This window comes from Chiloscyllium plagiosum, unplaced genomic scaffold (genome assembly GCF_037043375.1).
Source record: "Chiloscyllium plagiosum isolate Xiang-an unplaced genomic scaffold, Cpla_swu_hap1 HiC_scaffold_39, whole genome shotgun sequence".
Taxonomy (NCBI): Eukaryota; Metazoa; Chordata; class Chondrichthyes; order Orectolobiformes; family Hemiscylliidae; genus Chiloscyllium; species Chiloscyllium plagiosum.
Genome location: NW_028270177.1, coordinates 12668028 through 12690318, shown reverse-complemented (window position 1 = coordinate 12690318; position 22291 = coordinate 12668028). Strand labels below are relative to the sequence as shown.

Sequence of the window (22291 nt, the reverse complement as noted above, 5' to 3'; positions counted from 1 at the left end):
TTAGGACATTTTGTCCAGATTTGATGAGAGACAACCTCCTGCTCTTCAATGAGGATGTCCTCCCAAATTTTGTTGACAGTGTAGTGTGAACACCTGATTTCTGATTACAATGTCATAGATTTGGAGCTCATTAGCTGTCTGGCCTTTGAAGTCCCTATTAATCATTTAATTTGGTCAATTTAGAGGCAACGCTGTGTTGAGATGTTTCAGAATCTAATAATGACAATGAATCATCGTTGATTGTTGGTAAAACACATCTGGTTCACTAGTATCCTTAAGGGAAGGAAATCTGCCATCCTTACCTGATACAGGTAACTCCAGACCCACAACAATGTGGTTGACTCTTAATTGCCCTCTGAGCAATTAATGATGGGCAAAAAATGATGGCCTAGCCAGTTACCTTTACCCTGTGAATGAATAAAAAGAGAATTATGGGAAAAGAAAAACACTTCATTCCTTGACTTTTCTCACAGATTAAGGCTTCCATTGCCCAGTTATATGGAACAACGAAGTGAGGAGAGACCATTTTGTCCACCTCTCTGGTGCTGTTACTTCAATCGACGTGAGAGAATGGTGGTACTTATGCCCATCATGCTGTTCTGCTGAATAAGGAAATGTGAAAGGAGCTGGAAACAACAGAAACAAAATATCGTTGTTCAACTTCTTTTACATTCACCAATGGTGACCTCTCAGTTCCTTTCTTTTGCTCTTTTTTGTTTTGAATGTTGACCAAGTTGCCAGTACACAACAATGAAACACTAGATGTGGATGACGAAGCCGCACACATCAACAAGGTAACTAAAATTGTACAAGACAACACTCAGACCATACCAGGAATATTGTGAATAATTTTGAACCCCTTATCTAAGGAAAGGTGCACTGGCATTGGATGCAATCTAGAGAATGTTCACTTGGTTGTTTCTCGGAATGGATGGATTGTCTTATGAGCAGAGGTTGAGTAGGTTGATCATGAAATCATTGTAATTTAGAAAAATAACAGCTGACCTTATAGATGCAAATAAGATTCTTAGTTTTACAAGGTAAATCTAGAGAGGTTGTTACCCCTTGTGGGAGATTCTATGAGTAGCAGATATAATTTCAGGGTAAGAGATTGCCCAGTTCAAACAAAGATGAGGATGACTCTTTTCTCTCAGACGGTAATGAATCAGTGGAATTCTTTGCAGAAGGGTCTGTTAAGGCAGGTGGGTCTGTTTAGTATGTGCAAGACCAAAGGAGACAATCTTTCAACTCATTAAAAGGGAATAAAGGGTTATGGGGTTAAAGCAGGAAACTGAAGTTGAGGCTTATCAGGTTAGCTATGATCCCATTGAATAGCGGAGTAGTCTTGATGGGCCATGCCAATGCGACTGTGCTCATCAGGAACTAGATAGACATACATTTATGTTTATTTTACATAGAAACAGAGGATCCTGTGATTGAGAGAGAATTTACAACTCATTGGTCTTGACCGCATTGCAACTCAGGTTCCAGACAGCACCCAAAAGTTAATATTCAATTAAGTGTTCGCTCTTGTTGCGCATTATAATCATGATCAAACTTTTTCCAAATTTTAATATATTGCATGTTTTCTCTTTAGCTGTGATTCTTTCACAAGCAGTAGTTGAATGTGGATTATTGTTGTGACACACTTGGAGAGGCAGGAATCAATCAAGGACAGTCAGCATGATTTATAGAATAGAATTCCTAGGATGCAGAAACAGGCCATTGGTCCAACAAGTCCACACTGACCCTCCAAAGAGCTTTCCACCCAGACCCATCCCCTTACATTTCCCAGGGCTAATGGGCCTAACATAGACATCCCTGGATGCTATAGGTAATTTACCACAATCAATCCACCCACCTTGCATGTCTTTTGGAAGGTAACCAGAGAGCACCTGGCAGAAACCCATGCAGACACAGGAAGAACATGCAAACTTCACACAGAATTTTGCCCGAGGGTAGAATCGAACTCAGGTCCCAGACACTGTGAGTGCTAACCACTCAGGGGCCAGCATGTCTGACCAACTGGATTGAACTTTTCAGAGAGGTGATCAGTTGTGTAGACGAGGACAATGCAATCTACTTGGACTTCAGCAAGACTTTGGATCAGACCTCACATGGAAGACTGATAGTGAAGGTGGGAGTCCATGGAATCCAAGGAAGTTGGCTAATTGGATCCAGAATTGATTGAATGGAAAGAAACCGAGGGTGATGATCGATGTGTGTTTTTGAGACTGGAAGCCTGTGTGTAGTGGGACTGTGCTGGTCTAGTGAGGGCCCTTGCTGTTCTTTTGTGTATGTAACTGGTTTAGACTTGAATGTAGAGGGGATTGATCACTAAGTTTACAGATGTTACAATAACTTGGTGGGATGGTAAATAATGAGGAGGATAGCCTTCGATTACAGCAGGATATGGATGGGCTGGTCAGATAGACTGATCTGGCAAATTTCAATCCAGATAAATTTCAATCCAGCAAATTTCAATCCTGCACTTAGGCAAAGAAATACATGATGAATGGTAGGACCTTGGTAAGCACTGAGGATCAAAGGGACAGAATAACAAAATAACGAGGATAACAAGGTGGAAATAATGGACAAGAAGGCAGGTAGGATACCTACGTTTATTAGCTGTGGCTTAGAGTTTAAGAGCAGGAAGGTTATGCTGCATAAAAAGTTGGTTTGGCCACAGCTAGAGAATTGTGCGCAGTTATAGAATCCATGTTGTAGGAAGAGGAGTGCAGAATAGATTTACCAAAATATTGCCTGGGCTTTAGTTATGAAGAAAGATTGGATAGACGTGTATTGTTTTACTTGAAGCAGAGGAGACTGAGGGGAGTTTAGATTGAGATGCATTGAATTATGAAGAGCATAGTCAGGGTAGGCAAGAAGGAAATTTCCCCTTGGTGGAGAGATCAATAACAAGGGGCCATGGATTTACAATAAGGTATTTGGATATGCACTTGCAATGGCAAAGCATACAAGACCATGGGTCAACTGCTGGAAAATGGGATTGAAGTAGGTAGGTTGTTGTTTTTGACTGGCACAGTCTCAATAGATCACAGGGCCTTTTTCTGTTCTGTAAACCTCTATGACTGCATTACGTTTTCAACAACATTACTAACTAGGAACTGATACCTACAGTAGTTTACTTAACAGAAGTGAATGTGATGGAAAATGGTTTTCATAAAACACAGGCATTCATTTGGCAGTATTGGCTTCATTCGATCTGAGCATCTGGTAGACTTGTAAAGTACAATTATTGATTCTCTGGGGTACCGGGTTTCCCTTTCCCCATCTTTAACTGATTTTGTTATTTAGTGGAACGTGAACTTGATACTGAATTTAGTTTTCTGTTTACTATTGAGGTCAAGAGATAAGTAAGGACATCAGATACAGAGCAATGCCACCACCAGAAATTTCCCCAGTGAGATATCCTGACTTGGTAATGTATCAGGAGAAAGTGAGGACTGCAGATGCTGGAGACCAGAGTTGAAAAATGTGGTGCTGGAAAAACACAGCAGGCCAGGCAGCATCCGAGGAGCAGGAGAATTGACGTTTCGGGCATAAGCCTTTCTTCAGGAATGAGGCTGGTGTGCCAAGCGGGCTGAGATAAAGGGTAGGGGGGAGGGAATTTGGGTGAGGATGATCGGCCGGAGAGGTCGGGAAGAAGATTGCAGGTCAAGAGGGTGGCGCTGAATCCGGGGGTTGGGACTGAGATAAGGTGGGGGGAGGGGAAATGAGGAAGCTGGAGAAATCTACATTCATCCTGTGTGGTTGGAGGGTTCCTAGGCGGAAGATGAGTCGCTCTTCCTCCAGGCGTCGTGTGGTCAGGGTCTGACGATGGAGGAGGCCAAGGACCTGCATGTCCTTGGCGGAGTGGGAGGGGGAGTTAAGGTGTTCCGCCACGGAGTGGTTTGGTTGGTTGGTGCGGGTGTCCCAGAGGTGTTCTCTGAAACGTTCCACAAGTAGGCGGCCTGTCTCCCCAATGTAGAGGAGGCCACATCGGGTGCAACGGATACAGTAAATGATGTGTGTGGAGGTGCAGGTGAATTTGCGACGGATATGGAAGGATCCCTTGGGGCCTTGGTGGGCGGTGAGGGGGGAGGTGTGGGTGCAAGTTTTGCGCTTCTTACGGTTGCAGGGGAAGGTGCCAGGAGTGGAGGTTGGGTTGGTGGGGGCTGTGGACCTGATAAGGGAGTCACGGAGGGAGTGGTAATGTATCACATTCTTTCAATGTTGCTGGGTACAAATCCTGGTACTTCCTCACTAATGGCCTTGTGAACCTACTTACTGCAGCACAAAGGACTGCACTGGTTCAAGAAGGCAGCTCATCAGCACTTTCTCAAGGGCAACTAGGAATGGGCTATAAATGCTGTCCTAGTCAAGTACACCCAAGCCCAATGAATAAACTTAAAGCAAAATGACCAGAGCACTGTGTCCAATTCTGGTCTCCCTGTTACAGAAAGGATATAATTAAGCTGTAGAGGGTTCAAAAGAGATTTACTTGGTTGGTGCCAGGAATGGAGGGTTTGAGTTATAAGTAGAGGCTGGATAGGCTGGGACCTTTTTCACTGGAGCATAGGAGGTTGAGAGGTGACCTTTTAGAGAATTATAGTGGGTGGCACGGTGGCTCAGTGGTTAGCACTGCTGCCATACAGCACCAAGGTCCCAGGTTCGATTCCAGCCTTGGGTGACTGCCTGTGTGGAGTTTGCATGTTCTCCCAGTGTCTGTGTGGGTTTCATCTGAGTGCTCCAGTTTCCCCCCACAGTCCAAGGATGTGCAGGTTAAATGAATTGGCCATGCTAAATTGCCCGTAGTGTTAGGTGCATTAGTCAGGGGTAAATGTAGGGGAATGGGTCTGGGTGGGTTGCTCTTCGGAGGGTCGGTGTAGACTTGTTGGGCCAAAGGGTCTGTTTTCACACTCTAGGGAATCCATCTAATCTAATCTAATGAGGGTTATAGATACAGTGAATGGCTGGTGTATTTTCCCTAGGGTGGGTGATTTTCAGACTAGGGGGCATATTTTTAAGATGAGTGGAGAAAGATTTAAAAAAGACATAAGGGGCAATTCTTTTTTACAAAGAGAATGGTTTTTGTGTAGAATGAACTTCCAGAGGAAGTGGTGGATGTGGGTACAGTTACAATGTTTAAAAGACATTTAGGTAAGTACTTGAATAAAAAATGTTTGGAGGGAGACGGGCCAAGTGCAAACAGGTGGGACTAGTTTCGTTTGGGATTATGGTTGGCATGAACTGGTTGGACTGAAGGGTCAGTTTGTATGACTCTATGACTACCCCAGTGGTTTAGATTTGGCTAAATTTAAAATTTTCTCATTCCTAGGAAGTTGCACTTTAAATAAAACATCTACCTCTATCTTTCGTGCAGGGGTCATTCACCTCTTCACAACATTAATGTGGAGCATCCATACCGGTCCCTTGTTACACTCTGTGGCACTGAATTAATGCTTGTCAGAGGTTCTCTGCATTCTGTATTTTACTCCTCCCTACCAGCACCATTCCAGTGAATCACACTTTACTTGCTCATCAGCAGTACCCATGAAGCACACTCATATGTTAGAATAATGGATAGCCTTTGACATCAAGAATTAGTATCTCGTTGAGAATTTTTTTAATGCTTAAACCTTGACTGTCCTTATCACCTGTTTAACTGTGACATTGGGTAGATCTTGACATTATGCTGGGATTGCTGGGTTGCTGTCAACTATTTTAAACTATCATATAAAGCATATCTCAAGCTTACTTGAGTTCAGATGGTCGCTGCCATGATTCTTATCCTGGGAAGATAGGAATTCCAGGTCTAACAAATGATCAGGAAGCAACACAGGTCCTCACCGGGACAAGTGGTGGGCTTGTTAGTGGGTGAACATTTTGGTGATGGTGACCACAATTCTGTGACTTCGGTAATGAACCGGGACAAGTGGTGGGCTTGTTAGTGGGTGAACATTTTGGTGATGGTGACCACAATTCTGTGACTTTCACCTTGGTTATGGAGAGAGATAGGTGCGCACAACAAGGTAGATTTTATAATTGGGGGAAGGGAAATTACGATGCTGTAAGGCAGGATTTGAGGAGCATACGTTGGGAGCATAGGCTGTCAGGGAAGGATGTGGTGGAAATGTGGAACCTTTTCAAAGAGCAGATACGACGTGTCCATGATATGTATGTACCTATCAGGCAGGAAAGAAATGGTCGTGTGAGGGAGCCTTGGTTGACGAGAGAGGTTGAATGTCTGGTAAAGAGGAAGAAGGAGGCTTACATAAGGTTGAGGAAACAGGATTCAGACAGAGCAGTGGAGGGATACAGGATAGCCAGAAGGGACCTGAAGAAAGGGATTAGGAGAGCTAAGAGAGGGCATGAAAAATCGTTGGCGGATAGGATCAAGGATAACCCCAAGGCATTTTATGCGTATGTGAGAAACCGGAGAATGACGAGAACGAGGGTAGGTCCGATCAAGGACAGTAGTGGGAGACTGTGTATTGAGTCGGAAGAGATAGGAGAGGTCTTGAACAAGTACTTCTCTTCAGTATTTACGAACGAGAGGGACCGTATTGTAGAAGAGGAGAGTGTGAAATGGACTGGTAAGCTAGAAGAGATACCTGTTAGGAAGGAAGATGTGTTGGACATTTTGAACAACTTGAGGATAGACAAGTCCCCCGGGCCTGACGGGATATATCCTAGGATTATGTGGGAAGCAAGAGAGGAAATTGCAGTACCGTTGGCAATGATCTTCTCGTCTTCACTGGCAATGGGGGTGGTACCAGGGGACTGGAGAGTAGCGAATGTTGTGCCCCTGTTCAAAAAAGGGAATAGGGATAACCCCGGGAATTACAGGCCTGTTAGTCTTACTTCTGTGGTAGGCAAAGTAATGGAAAGGGTACTGAGGGATAGGATTTATGAGTATCTGGAAAGACACTGCTTGATTAGGGACAGCCAGCACGGATTTGTGAAGGGTAGGTCTTGCCTTACAAGTCTTATTGAATTCTTCGAGGAGGTGACCAAGCATGTGGATGAGGGTAGAGCAGTGAATGTAGTGTACATGGATTTTAGTAAGGCATTTGATAAGGTTCCCCATGGTAGGCTTATGCGGAAAGTCAGGAGGCATGGGATAGAGGGAAATTTGGCCAATTGGATAGAAAAATGGCTAACCGGTCGAAGGCAGAGAGTGGTGGTAGATGGTAAATATTCAGCCTGGAGCCCAGTTACAAGTGGAGTTCCGCAGGGATCAGTTCTGGGTCCTCTGCTGTTTGTAATTTTTATTAATGACTTAGATGAGGGAGTCGAAGGGTGGGTCAGTAAATTTGCAGATGATACGAAGATAGGTGGAGTTGTGGACAGTGTGGAGGGCTGTTGTCGGCTGCAGAGGGACTTAGATATGATGCAGAGCTGGGCTGAGGAGTGGCAGATGGAGTTCAACCCTGCCAAGTGTGAGGTTGTCCATTTTGGAAGAACAAATAAGAATGCGGAATACAGGGTTAATGGTAGGGTTCTAAGTCAGGTGGAGGAACAGAGGGATCTTGGGGTCTATGTACATAGATCTTTGAAGGTTGCCACTCAGGTGGATAGAGTTTGTAAGAAGGCCTATGGAGTATTATCGTTCATTAGCAGAGGGATTGAATTCAAGAGTCGTGAAGTGATGTTGCAGCTGTACAGGACTTTGGTTAGGCCACAGTTGGAGTACTGTGTGCAGTTCTGGTCGCCTCACTTTAGGAAAGATGTGGAAGCTTTGGAGAGGGTGCAGAGAAGATTTACCAGGATGTTGCCTGGAATGGAGAGGAAGTCGTACGAGGATAGGTTGAGAGTTCTCGGCCTTTTCTCGTTGGAACGGCGAAGGATGAGGGGTGACTTGATAGAGGTTTATAAGATGATCAGAGGAATAGATAGAGTAGACAGTCAGAAACATTTTCCCTGGGTACAACAGAGTGTTACAAGGGGACATAAATTTAAGGTGAAGGGTGGAAGGTATAGGGGAGATGTCAGGGGTGGGTTCTTTACCCAGAGAGTGGTGGGGGCATGGAATGCGCTGCCCGTGGGAGTGGTAGAGTCGGAATCATTGGCGACCTTTAAGCGGCATTTGGATAGGTACATGGATGGGTACTTAATCTAGGTTAGAAGTTCGGCACAACATCGTGGGCCGAAGGGCCTGTTCTGTGCTGTATTGTTCTATGTTCTATGTTCTATGTTCTTTTGCTCATTCCCCTTAGATGCTTCATTAGAATGAAATACTTAGCCAACTGGTACCACCTAATTTATCTCAACCATTAAGTTATAGTACAAGAAAATCGAAATGTAAATGTAGAATTATGTTTGGTGGTGAATCTATCTTCATGCCACTGTGTTATGATTGTAGATGGATTAGCAATTGGTTATTACTAATGTACAAAGAACACTGTAGAGTGATATTGTTTCTGAAATATGCCTGTATATCGATGGCAGTGTGAAAGTTCTTATAGTTCTAGTAAATACAACAGATCTCCAGTAGTTTATTTTTGTACCTGACACCCACTAATTTTTATTTTTACTGTTATTGGTTTTGTAATAATGGAAAAAGATACACCTCGAAATATGTATTAATTTAAAGAGGCAGGCTGAAGAGAAAGTCACACCTTATTTCTGTGAACAGTAACCTCTGGATTGCTAAAAAATCTTTGGCAAAACAAACAGTATAACATGTCAACTGCAGCATTTACAAGTAGGTCCCAGGATTCAGCGTATGAAGGTGATTACAGATTACCTCTAAAGCATACATCATACAAGCAAACGACAGTGTGCGATACATATACAGCATAACAAAGCAAGATTCACAATAAAGAAGCTACAACAATAAATGCCATCTTCAAACATATGAATTTCCTCTGTCTTGCTTACATTGAATACAATGCTGCAACTTTTATAAATCTATGTTAACCACAAAAAACAAAAGATGTATTTTATAAACAAAAGATGAATTTGAAAATACATTTTTATATACTTTAAAAAAAAGAGCATGTTATCTACATATTTAACACAACGAAGACCATCACTTCACCACTGACTTGTTATAATATTAGAACATGTGGATCTCAGAATCCAACCATTTAATTCTTTACAAGGAATCTAATTGTGAATGTGTTAATTCAGTTAATATTATTTGTATCACATTGGTACAGTAATTCCCCCACATCATATACTCTGTGATGTATCATTACTGTGGATTATCAAGTAATGAGACCCTCAACTCTGGTAATGCTGAATTCATTCTGATCTCCATTTAAATGCAAAAGACGCGGCCAGACCTAATGGTGGAATGGATAAAGTCTTTAAGGTGAATCATATGAGTCCAGGATCTCAATCTCTTTTCAGTTGCACTATCTCAAACTGGGTCTGAGTCAAAGGCCATCTAATTTACTTTAATCTCCCAGGGCAGAGAACGTACAATAACAAAAGCACCAAGGTCTCTCATTCCCTAAGGCTATTCAATAATGTTTAGTGAAAAGTGTTATGTTTAACTGTTGTGTGAGGCTGGAGTTGCTTGTAATGTGTGATAGTTGAATTGTCTGATGACATTATTGTTCATACTTGTTTTGGACTTACTTGAGAGGAGTAGCAGAGTATTTCTGAAGCAATAGCACATCATATGTGGCAAATGTCTTCAGGAAGTCTAAGGTATCACAGGAAAAGAAAAGAAAATCCTTAGCAGATCCTTACTTATCTGATTGGTGATGCTACTGAGGTATTTCTAACCAGAAGTACAGAAAAGACTAGCTCGGAGTCTTTTACATTATTGGAATAGGGAGAAAAATGAGTTCTCCACGGCTGTTTAGGTACCAATGTTAATGTATAATCCAAGCAATACACCATCACTATAAAAACACAGACAGCTATAAGAAGATTTTTACATTGTTCAGACGAGGTCTGTACGGAAGTTCAGCCAATTACTTAGAATGTTAAAAGATGAATTTATTTTTAGTAGAGAAGGTTGAATGTGTCATGAACTATGTAGAGGTACAAGTGATGTATATTCAATCAAAATACTTAACTTACCCTTTGAGTAGAACTTAGAATCCCTACAATGTGGAAACAGGCCCTTTGGCCCAACAAGTTCACACTGACCCTCCAAAGAGTAGCCCACCCAGACCCATTCCCTTACCCTATTATTCTATATTTACCCCTGATTAATGCACTTAACCTACATATCCCTGAACACTATGGGCAATTTAGCAAGGCCAATTCACCTGACCTGCACATCTTTGGATTGTGGGAGGAAATTGGAACACCCGGAGAAAACCCATGCAGACACGAGGAGAATGTGCAAACTCCACACAGTCGCCTGAGGTTGGAATCGGAGAATTGGATAAATATTAACACCGTTCCAAAGAAAGCAAGAGATTGGAAGAAGTCTTTTCTTACCCCCTTGTCATGGATTTGGCTCAGACTTATGGAATGATAATAGACAGTTTGTTTCTTAAAAAAAACTCTTTAAAAAGTTGCTGAGAAAGTATTTGCAAAGAAGATTGGAGAGTCTAGTAATGAATTGAGACTGCAAAACCTTTAGGGCTTGCTGCTAGGGCAGAGTTGGATGATTAACTACTTTCTCAAGATTCGTAGGTCAACGTACAATAGGAAGAATGTGAGAATGGATGAATGAATAGCCTGGAGTCTTGCTTGATTATTTTTGGGGATCTGGGAGTACTCATACCAAACCTTCCTTTAGGAGACTAATTATATAATAAGGTAGGTTGTACATGCGCTGTGGAAGGTGTGTGCTTGACTGAATGAATAATATTCCTTTATTCCATTTGCTTTTTTATAGTTTTGCAGAGATTTACACCAGTTTTCCAAAAGTGATTGCTCAGGAGAGTAGGCCATTTTACCCCTATTGCTTCTTCTTTATATAAGCTTCTTAGTTTGGATCTATAAGTTATATCATCTCTTGAACTGCACAAGTCAACACAATTCCCAAACAAATGTCCTCTTTGAACAGAGATCCTGTTTCTATTCCCTTTCAACTTTTCCGTGCAACAGAATCCTCTCTAGACAAGGTGAATTGTGATCAATCGGAAACATTAATTCTGCTTCTCTCCACAGATCTATCTGACTTGCTGAGTATTTCCAGCATTGTGTGATTTTATTTCAGAATCTTATTTCCTCACAGTAAACTGACTCCTTTAGAATAATGCAATAATTCTGTCAGTTGCTCGTGGAGACATTAGTTATATTGATGCACAGTTATCCTGGTTGAGTCTTTAAAATAGACCAAGTGTGGGTCCCCTTGGCACCTAAAGTTTAATCAAGCAAATCGCAAGGCAAATTGGAGTTAAGTCATTTTACTTTCCCAGACTGAACTGTTGCTGGAGAATGCAACAACATTTTAAACTTACCATTTTTTTTAGATTAGATTACTTACAGTGTGGAAACAGGCCCTTCGGCCCAACAAGTCCACACCGACCCTCCAAAGAGCAACCCACCCAGACTCATTCCCCTACATTTACTCCTTTACCTAACACTACGGTCAATTTAGCATGGCCAATTCACCTGACCTGCACATGTTTGGACTGTGAGAGGAAACCGGAGCACCCGGAGGAAACCCACGCAGATACGGGGAGAATGTGCAAACTCCCAAATTTCTTTGGAATTATTTTCACCTCTATCTTCTGTTTCCAGCCAGAGACATGATTCTCTGGGAGCAGAAAGGCTGAGATAAAATTGCGCTGAATTCCTGAGAAGTTTTATTTTAAGCCAATTTGGTGGAATAATCTTGTGAGCTACATTTAAAAATCTGGAGTGTAGGAACGTCATTGTCACGTGCACAATAACTGTCCTGATGACTATATGCCCACAAACAGAATACATATTACTACCTTGGTGATAAATTAGCTATTCCCATAATATTGAATGCCAAGATCAAACTGACAAAGATAGTGGGCCAGTGATATTTATCTGGCAAAAAAGTTTGAGTTAATTTCACTTAGATATATGGAGGAAAATCACCTAAGCCTCTCTCTCAAGGTGAGAGTTGTCAGTGGATTATTGTGCTGTTTGGTTCAATGCAAGTACTTGTAAAAAGCTAAATGCTCTCTCAAATGCAGGGTATCATTGAACTACTGAGAGAAAACTAAATATACAAAATATGAACCTTGGAGTGTTACCTCATATTTGTTAGCATCATTCAGAAGCATCGAAGGATTACCTGCATCCTTAGGAAGATTTGAATTAGATGGTTCAAACAATGCTGTATTTATAACAACCAAGAGGGGAAAATGGTTGTACCGTAAATATAATTAAGCAAAGGTGAGGTCTATTATAAAAACTGGAGTGCTAGTATCCAACCTTGCTGAGTAACTATGCACACTGACACATGCTATTTGTAGGAATTTACCTGGCCTTAGAAGATCATAACAGTAATGGAGAACAGACATGACTGTGATCATGCATTATTTACGTATAGCTTCAAAACATTTATCATCCAAATTTTCCTTACACTATGGGAACTGCGAGGCCCGCCAGTTTTTTTTGTGCGTTTATGGAACCCAGTTATCTTATTCCAACAGCATCGCAGAACCACAGATGGATCAATTATGTAGTTAGAATAAGTGAACCAGTTTTGGTAATATGAACATAATGAGCCAGTTCCAAGTTCTTGTTTCTGTACAGCCCAACCTGCTGATGGAGTTTGCCACTCCAAATCTGAACGTAAAACTGGGACATGGATGAAGTGGCATTGTTCTCCCAGAACTGTTGAAGTGATTAAAATCAAAAAGTGCCTTTAGTTGAGGGAGAGCCACTACATCTAAAATATACTAATGTCCTGGATGTAGGATGCCAATTCGACAGCTAGTATTGGCAACAATGACAAACTTGGAATTGGATTCTTTATCTTACAAAATATAATTTGCTATCGCAGAAGTGAATGTGTTATCAGAGATCATTAATACATCATTTGATCAATTGATATGAATATTATATGAAGTGGCCTTGCTATGCTTGTAGTGAATATTACATTCTCCATTTCTGCATGACAAGACCATTGTCTGCCAACTCTGTGAACCCAGTGACATTGGGAATGATTTGTAAGGCATTATGCATTACCATGGTTTTGCTAGAAGAATCTCAGAATTGTTACAGTACAGAAGGAGGCCTTTCCGCCTATCATACCGATACCAGTTCTATCCCCTAGTGCCAATGCTTGGCCTTTTCCCCATATCCCTGCACACCATTACTATCCAAATAATATCCAATGCCTTCTTGAATGCCTCAGTGAAACTGCTTCCACCACCTTTTCAGGCAGTGCATTCCAGACCTTAAAACTCACTATGTGAAAATGTTTTTCACATATCACCCTTGCTCTATTTGCACAACAGCTTTTGTAGGATGACTTTAGGGTAGAACATATTTTCAACAACATATTAGATAAGAAGTATTTTCAGGAATAGGTTACTGTAATCTCTTATAGATCTAATTTCTCATAAATCAGCCCAATATGTCCACTTTCTAATTATATCTCCCAACTGATCTGCTTGGGAACACAATTCAATACTATTTATATTGTGTGTAAGTGTTCTCCCCTAGTGACTAATTCAAATAGTTTAAAGGAAGAATCATAAATCATGAATGTCCATTATGGGTTTTTTTTTCTGTTGTGATGCTTAGGTGCACACAGTGGAGCTCTTAAGATCTACTAATTAGAAAATAAAATATTAGCAACTGGTTTCTCCAAAGACCTCGACTCAATAAAGTTCAAAAAGACAAATTAGACGGTGAATAAAATACACATAGGTCTTTTTTTATGGGAGGTTGTGGACTATTGGTTGGACACATCTGGCAATAAACTATTTCCCTTGATTTGAGTGAGATTTGCTGACAACCGTGACAAACTTCCTGGCTTTATGTTTGTGTTAAATGTCAAGGTCGAACAGAAATAATATGACCCTGCTATCTCTGGCCAAGGGCTAGAGATACAGAGAAGCACAAGTACGAGGTAGGAATGCTGTGAGCATCCAGGTAGGCTCAGAGTGAGTAAAGAGCCCGCAGATTCAGCCTGGTCCTGTCCATGAGTTGGATATATGTCCCTGTGCACACATTGTCCTTGCTGCAGCATGACAATGAGAGTTGCCGGTGCAGACCAGAGTGCAATATTGAAATACAGATGCACCCTTTCCATGGATCGGAGATGTGCCAAGAGAGTTCATGGAAAGTGGCACAGGTCAGACACCATATCCATGGATGTGGGGTGCACATGGCCAGTGCATTTGGAGTGTGCCCGGAGATTTTGGTGTGAGGTGTCCATCATGGAGGTCTTTCAGAGCAAGCAGTGAACTGAAATTGCCAGATACTTGCCCTGACTTCCGTTTCGAGAATATTCTTTATGTCTAGCTCATTGGGTGTGTTAGGTAAGCTAGGACGCTGAATACTAATGAGGGCAATTGCAGCCTTAATAAAGTGTTTAACAAAATATAGTCTGCCTTAAATGGCAATTTGACACTCATCCTGCTCCTCAGCAAATGCATAAAAGATGCAGCGAGATGCTCTTGACATTGATATAGATCTCAATGGACTTCTTGTCTGATTCACTGCCCACATTGTTCAGATCCCTTTAAGATTTCACCTGTTGTTTTTGAACCATCATTTTGATGAGAAATTAAACTGAGGCCCCGTTCGTTTTCAAAGTCAAGCGTAATAGATCTACTTCCATTGTTTTTAAACTAATTACTTTTCATCACAATTGATCCATGATTACAGTGGAGTTGTGTCCAATAGCAGTGCTAAGGATTGCAGTGCTAAAGATCAGCAATAATTCTATTACTTCAAGAAGCTCAGGCAACCTGTTAAAACAATTATTCTTGCTGCACCTTAGAATATAACCAAAGCGATATTTTTGCTCTGCAGTTTCCTGACAGCACTGTGTTCACAGGTGATACCTGTGTTCACAGGTGATATGGGCGGCACAGTGGCACAGTGGTTAGCACTGCTGCCTCGCAGCGCTAGAGACCCGGGTTCAATTCCCGCCTCAGGCGACTGACCGTGTGGAGTTTGCACGTTCTCCCCGTGTCTGCGTGGGTTTCCTCCGGGTGCTCCGGTTTCCTCCCACAGTCCAAAGATGTGCAGGTCAGGTGAATTGGCCATGCTAAATTGCCCGTAGTGTTAGGTAAGGGGTAAATGTAGGGGTATGGGTGGGTTACGCTTCGGCGGGTCGGTGTGGACTTGTTGGGCCGAAGGGCCTGTTTCCACACTGTAAAGTAATCTAATCTAATCTAAATCAACATTGAAATTTCAGTGATTTTGTGTTGGAACAGTTGAAGTTTGAGCTCCAATTACTTGATTCACAAAGCAGTGTTTTGTCAATGTTTGGATGAACATTTTTCAAATAATAGGTTGGAGCCAAATAGGTGACATCAGGGTGAATGATTGTCTGCCTGCACTAATGTGAAAACTTGCTGGATGAAACACCAATTAGCTTCTTAAGTGCTGTCTGGTGAGCTTCTCATCCAATAAACAGTCTTGTAGCTGAAATCCTGCCCTGTCTTAGGCTCATAGCCAATCAAAGGCCTACACGGTCAGAGGAAAAAGAATATTGCTGAAGCAACAATGGAAATTGATGGAAAAACTCAGCAGACCTGCAGGTGTCTGTGGAGAGAGAAAAAGAGTTAATGTTTTGAGCCCTGTATGACTATATGACTGTTCTTCAGAAGGGTCTGAAACATTAGCTCTGTTTTTCTCTCCACAGATGCTGAGTTCCTCCAGCAATTTCCATGTTGGTCTTAGATTTCCAGCATCTGCACCTCTTTGTTTTACATAAGTGTCACTGAAGCCCCAACTTTCAAAGTATTGGTGAGGCAGGCAAATATGGACATGTGATGACAAGATGGACTTCAGGCAGAAGACCAGCCTTGATCTCACTGAATGGACTAGTCTAGTTATTTCTTATAATATTCGAACTTCCTCAGGCTAACAATTCCATTTTTGGAATGTATTTAAGTTATTGTGCTTAAATCACTGGTTGAGAAAAATGGTGGATTATTTTGAAAACCAAATATCTTGATGATCGACAAAGTGTGAAGATTTATTTGTTTCAAATGCATGTTCATTTTGCAAAATATGAAATTCAATGAGGATGTTGAGAAAGTAGTAATAATTCAATGAGATTTATGATCAGACATAGTTTTTTTGCGCTAACCCATATGTTCGATGACTCAGGTCTAAGATATTTTATACAGTTCAAAAAGGGATCATTAGTTTCACAAAGTTTAAATTAACAAAAGGTGCAGATAAAAAAAAAATCAAAACCTCTATGGCTGTGTTCTCACTACTCTTATGTCTGACTGGTTGAAATCATTTACTTAAACACACAGGACTCAATAGAAACAACTTTTCACTGTTTTGAAGTGCAACAAACAAAATAGTTTGGTGGAGTTGCCATAGTCCCATGGGACTCTTGAGAGAGAGAGAAAGAGAGAGAGAGAGCTGGTGGCAGTTTTTAAGACAAGAGTCACCATGCCTCTGGCAAGTTTCAGAAGACAAGACCTTTGTGGTGACCAGAGCTGGTGTGGGAATTTAACCCGTGCTATTGATGTCATTCTGCATCGCAAACCAGCCAACTGGACAGTTGCTGAATGGATTGTGTTGTGACAGACACAAAACACATGCTCAAAACATATACATTCTCTCTCTTTCCCTCCTGCCAAGCTCTAAAAACTTTGTGAAATCACCAGGTTAGTTAAGAACAGGTGTAACATGGGATACAGTTTATTGTATACAATTTAATTTATGCAGAAATAGATTGGTTTCCTCATCTTAATACATAGCCGTGCTTGAATTAACACCTACATTTCTGGATTTAAGTTTCTTTTAAAAAAAAGTTACAAAATGGCAAAACACATACAGAGTTTAGTACAAATCCTCTCATGCAAGGTTACAATCAGTTCCTCTTACCAGCAAATACAACATTCCAACTACAAAGACTTAGAAGCGCTCAATCCTTACTTGCTTAGAGTTTACAGAAACAATTTATAATAATCTGCACATACCCATTTCTCTCACACCATTTGTCGAAGAGAAGATCTAATTCATTCTGAAAGCAATTTTTATGAATTTGAAATTGATGCGAATTCCCTTTAAGTAATATTTGTAAGATGGTTCAAATGCAGCTCCCTCCTTTCCCACAAAATTTAAAATATAAAATAGATGGATGGAACCCGTAGCACAGTATTAGATAAGGACTTTTGTTCAAACTTAATACGTCTACCTGACCCAAAATATTGGCCTTGAAAAAGTTGAGTAGAGGCTGGTGTTTGGTAACTTTGATGGTTCCTACTCAAAAAATTGCCAATGTATTTCTTAGAATGGTGATTGACATAGAATGCTGTTTTAAGTGGACCTTATAAGGATGAAATAACTGCGAAAAGGAAATATCTCTCTGTTTTGTCTGCCATCCAGGCTACATCTCTACTACGCCTGATGACAGGTTCTGGATTAGTGGTGCTGGAAGAGCACAGCAGTTCAGGCAGCATCCAAGGAGCTTCGAAATCGACGTTTCGGGCAAAAGCCCTTCATCAGGAATAAAGGCAGTGAGCCTGAAGTGTGGAGAGATAAGCTAGAGGAGGGTGGGGGTGGGGAGAAAGTATCATAGAGTACAATGGATGAGTGGGGGAGGGGATGAAGGTGATAGGTCAGGGAGGAGAGCCTGATGACAGCCTGAACAAGGAGTCAGATATGCTGCAAATTAGCATTCCTAATGAGGCCTGAGGAATGTGGTACCAGTTTCAATAATCAGCAGAATAGACTCGACTACATCTCTGTGATGGTTTCATTGTTTTTTTTCTCCAGTGTTTGAGGTGATGTCTGAGACTTCACAAGTTGCAGCTGAATTGAGACTGAAGCAGAATCTCAGCATCACTCATATTAGTGATAGATAGGCGACTAAAAGCTGTAGGCAATTATCAGGGATGGAAAGGGATTTGGATAATGTTATTCTTTACAACATGAGGTGCCAATGCAGAGATGCGTTAGTCTTAAAAATAACCTGGAAAGCAAAACTACAGAGCAATAAGTGTGCATCACCCTGCGATTGTAATAATGTACTGTTTTATTTTTCAGTCTTCTCCATGTTATTTCTTGCTCTCCCCTCCTCAAGTCATTAACTTTGTCAGAAATGAGCAGTGATGAGCCAACAGTCTCTTCACTGTCCTTCATTTTGTATCAAATTTTAGTTCGGGCTTGTCTGTACCAGGGAGGAGAGAATTCCTGCTGTGTGACAAGTTGATCCAGCAACTGCTCACAGCATTATGGGCCTTCCAAACACCAAAGTCATCTTGAGGTCCTACTGTAATATGAAGCAAGATATATTTCTTGCCAATGACTTGGTAGACTACATTACAAGTTGGCTGTCAATACAAAGGGCTTACAATCTACAACAATGCAAGGAAGTTGTATATACATCTGGGGTAAAAGTCCAGTTTCACTGCAGTGAGACCCTTTGGGTGGGGAAACACTCTCTTTAACTCTTCATTTTGTGCTGGTCTGAAGCTAAACCACTTTGCACTGACAATGCAGATGTATCATCAATCTTGTAAGCAAAAGATTAGTTATGGTTAAACTGCTTCAGATTGGTATAGAGTTTACTGTGTGAAGGAAGCTATGCTTTCACTGTAGGCCATGTACTTATATTAAGGTCCACTTATTTTGTATCTTTGTGTAATGATTAGAAAAATGAACATCAGTGTTATGATTTGCAATCCTGTCTTTTTGATTTGAGGCATTCTGTGCCAGTATCAAGCACTCACCCATCAGGTATATAAACCAGCCTGTTACTTCTACACTGCCCCAGCATGGTCACTTTAGCTCGGAGTTGAGTTTCTGATTGCATTAGTCTGATTCTCACAGCAGCTATCTCATAACCTCTTGCTGGTAGAAAATTATAGCCCGTTCTGGCATTGCTGGGTTCGTCGTGACAGGGACTGGATTAGGGCTTCTTACCAAATACATTTTATTCCAGACATCTGAAGCTGGCTAGGGCAATGAGACATTTATCCCATTAAATGGGGTTGGGATTCAAAAACGGATGAAACAACTAAAAGGGAAATGTCTCACTGCACAAAAAATGCAATAAATGTTCTGAACATTAAAGGAAAGATTAAACTTTTAAAATAAAACAGGGAAACCCACAGTTTCACAGCTGCAAATAGAGGATATTTCCCTTTAAAACAAAAGAAATTCTCTGTGAGTTTAAAATTCTTAAGTAAATTACATTGTTTGATGTAGAAAAAGAATGTCACGTGTATCATTGGTTTCCATAAATTTTAAAATATGTTGACATTTTCCAGTCCTCGCTGTATATTTAACTAAAATTTAACAAAAGCAAAGCTTCCTTTCTTGTAACTTTTCTGCTACCTGTGCACACAGTTTTATCTCTCAACCATTCACAGTTTCATTAAATCGAACACACACTCATGTACACACATACACTCACAACACACACTCAATTATCTGAAATATTCTTAAAGACCTTACTGTTTTTCTTTTACTCAGGATAAAACCTAACAGTTTGTACTTTATTTTAAATTTTCAAGGAGATATTTTGTCAAAGTAATTTTTCCCTCCACACACATTTCTTTTTGGGAAAAAAAAATCTAATCCTTTTTTTCACTTGTTTTCAAGTTCAACAGTTAAACAACTCAGGATTGTCATGCAACAGAAGCCTGGGAGGTGGCTGCTGCATTATGAATGGGTTAGCACTCCAATTTCTACTATACACCTCAACAAATAAAAGACATCCAATAAACCATGCACTGCATGGTGCCAGTTGAATATATAGCATCAGGACTATTATTTTGTTGCTTTTATGTTCACAGAAAGGAAACATTGTTTTACTTTCTCCCTCAGTTGTAAAAGAATCTGTGCATGTATTGTATTTGTGAATAATTCTGTTTTACATTATTGATTCCAACATTGTTTTAATGCTGCTGCATATTTTCCGATACTAAGTTGATCTAATATTCCTTACGAAGTTTAGTTGTCTGAAAATAAAATCTTCGGGTCTTCTCCCAAAGGCATGGTGATGGCCCGAAGAGTTCATCCTAAGTGATAATGCTTGACTTCAAATCGAGGGAAAAAAAGGACCTTGGATCTAGGGCTGCTTTGGTGCTTTATATATTGGCTGGGAAAACAACTCTTTTGGCTGATAAAATAATTCTTAATATAAATGTTCTGGAATAGAATTATATCCTTTTACTTTCATTTAAGGGTCAGAGCTGTATGAAGCACTCGATTCAGGATGCGGCCTACTTGTGTCAACTCTCGTCTGAGGCCTGCGGTTATATGTGGCAGCTGTAGAAGAAAATAGAAAATCAGTATAGATCTACTGTAAGGGCTTATTAAGTTCAAACAAATGCAGCACTGACATATGGATACGCTTTGTGCGCTTAGAATTACTCAAGAGACGTAAGGAATTTCCAGGAGGTGTGCAATTCACCATAAATCAGTGCCAAAGAAATGTCAGGGAATTTTAATCGCAAGCATGTCTGAAGCAAATGAAGTTTCCATGATCCTCTAAAACAGCATGGTGGAAGTTGGCCTAGGTGTACAAAACTCGTCATTCTGCCAGACTGAATTAGTTGCTATTGAAGCTTCTGCTAATTGCATCCATTTTAGGGGCAAGAAATTATGTCTCCAACCCAGGCACAAGGTGATAAATAGGTATATTTTTAAAAAGGAACTTTTAGATTTATTTTTCATTTACTGAGCAACCGATTGCCAAAATGGTTCATGCAACCTTGAAGTAATGCTACTTGTTTCCTCCATTGCTAATTTATCCCACATGTGAAATTCAATGTTTAGGGCCTTCACTTCATGGTTACAAGAATCCTTGAAGTACAGCCTTGGGTACCTCACTAGTCCTCTAGCTCTGGATACTCACCATAGGTTGGTATCAAATGCCAATGTTTGAGCAATGGTCAAACAACAGTCAAAAATTACCACTTGGGTGGCTTTTGTGGCAGGATTTATCCCTACCAGTTTGAATCTGCAGCCATCTGTAAACAAGCACTACGTGAAGCTACCATTGGGAAAGGAGATGTCCTTGAGCAATGTTTGTCCATATATAGCAGTGTGCTGAAGGCGTGATTCCTCAAATATTGTGAGTGTATATCAGAACAGCTAGTGCGATATAGCTTTAGGATACTTTTCAATGATTTAAAATTGGGTTACTTACAGGTGATTAAAAAGACTTAGTGATCAACTTATGTTCAGCTTGTATTAACAATACTGCATCAGGTTGCCAGTTTTAAATATGCCAAGGAGTATATTTTCAAGCTAAAAGTTTTATTTTTAGATGTTTATTTTCAAAATGATGCCCACTTGAGCTAATTACATGTTGGTGATCTGCAAATTAACTTGAGCAGAACCTTGTGAGAAAGAAGTACTTCTCAAATCTCTTGGGGGTGTTTTGCATCCAGATCGTTTCTTGCTTCCAAAGCAGAAATACTTGGCTGATGAGTTTTGGATTATTTACCTAGCTGTCTCTATTTTTGGCATTGTGTTTCAGAAAACAGCCAGTCGTCTACATTGTTGGAGTTATTTCCATTTGCACTGGTATCAAGATAAAGTATTGTAATGAATATGGACTAACAAAATACTTATTTTTAGGTTGTTTCAGGTGACTGATTACATCCCATGCCTTCACAACTGGCAGAGAAACATTTTTTTTTAAAGTATTATTTAGGGTAAAACAATCAGTCCATAGCCAAATATTTGTCCAGCAATTGTTAAACTTCTCATTTAGCAGGGAATCATAATTTCAAATTATGAGCTAAAATTATAATGTATTTATTTTAAACATGATGGATCTTTACCAAGACTTGGTCATCTGTTTAATTCAAAAAGCTGCAAAGTCCAGTTAGCATGCTTGTGTTTGCATTGATTGAGAAACTTCCTTCCTTACATAAATTCAGCAAGATCGACTGTTATTTAGAAGTTATGAGTTAAGTTGTAATGTGTCTTTTGACATATATTTTTGTTTTTAACTTCTAACATATTGTGACAGAATTAGCAAGACCAAATTCAAGTAAAATATTTGATAAAAGTGCTTGATTTATGCCTTAGATATCATTTCAGTATTGGGATTATTTTCAAAAGGAGAACTGCCAGATTATAAATAGATGATTTATCATTTTAATTATTTTCAAATAATAGTCCTAATTTTTCTCTATCACTCACAAGTCGTCGATGTGAATACTGAGTCACAAATAAGTAGAATGGATGGCTTTGAGGTATGTAGAGAAGAGGTGTTGGAAATCCTGGA

At 40.4% G+C, this 22291-nt stretch overlaps 1 protein-coding gene across 3 annotated transcripts in view; it reads right to left on the bottom strand.

Moving 5' to 3' along the window:
* Positions 1-16724: 16724 nt before the first annotated feature.
* acana (aggrecan a) overlaps positions 16725-22291 on the bottom strand; it is a 107888-nt gene continuing 102321 nt past the window's right edge. For all 3 annotated transcript variants that reach the window (XM_043677240.2, XM_043677241.2, XM_043677242.2), the window contains one exon: positions 16725-20319. In XM_043677240.2, the coding sequence (XP_043533175.2) occupies positions 20231-20319 (89 nt within the window). In that variant the 3' untranslated portion in view covers positions 16725-20230. The remainder of the gene's footprint in view (positions 20320-22291) is intronic.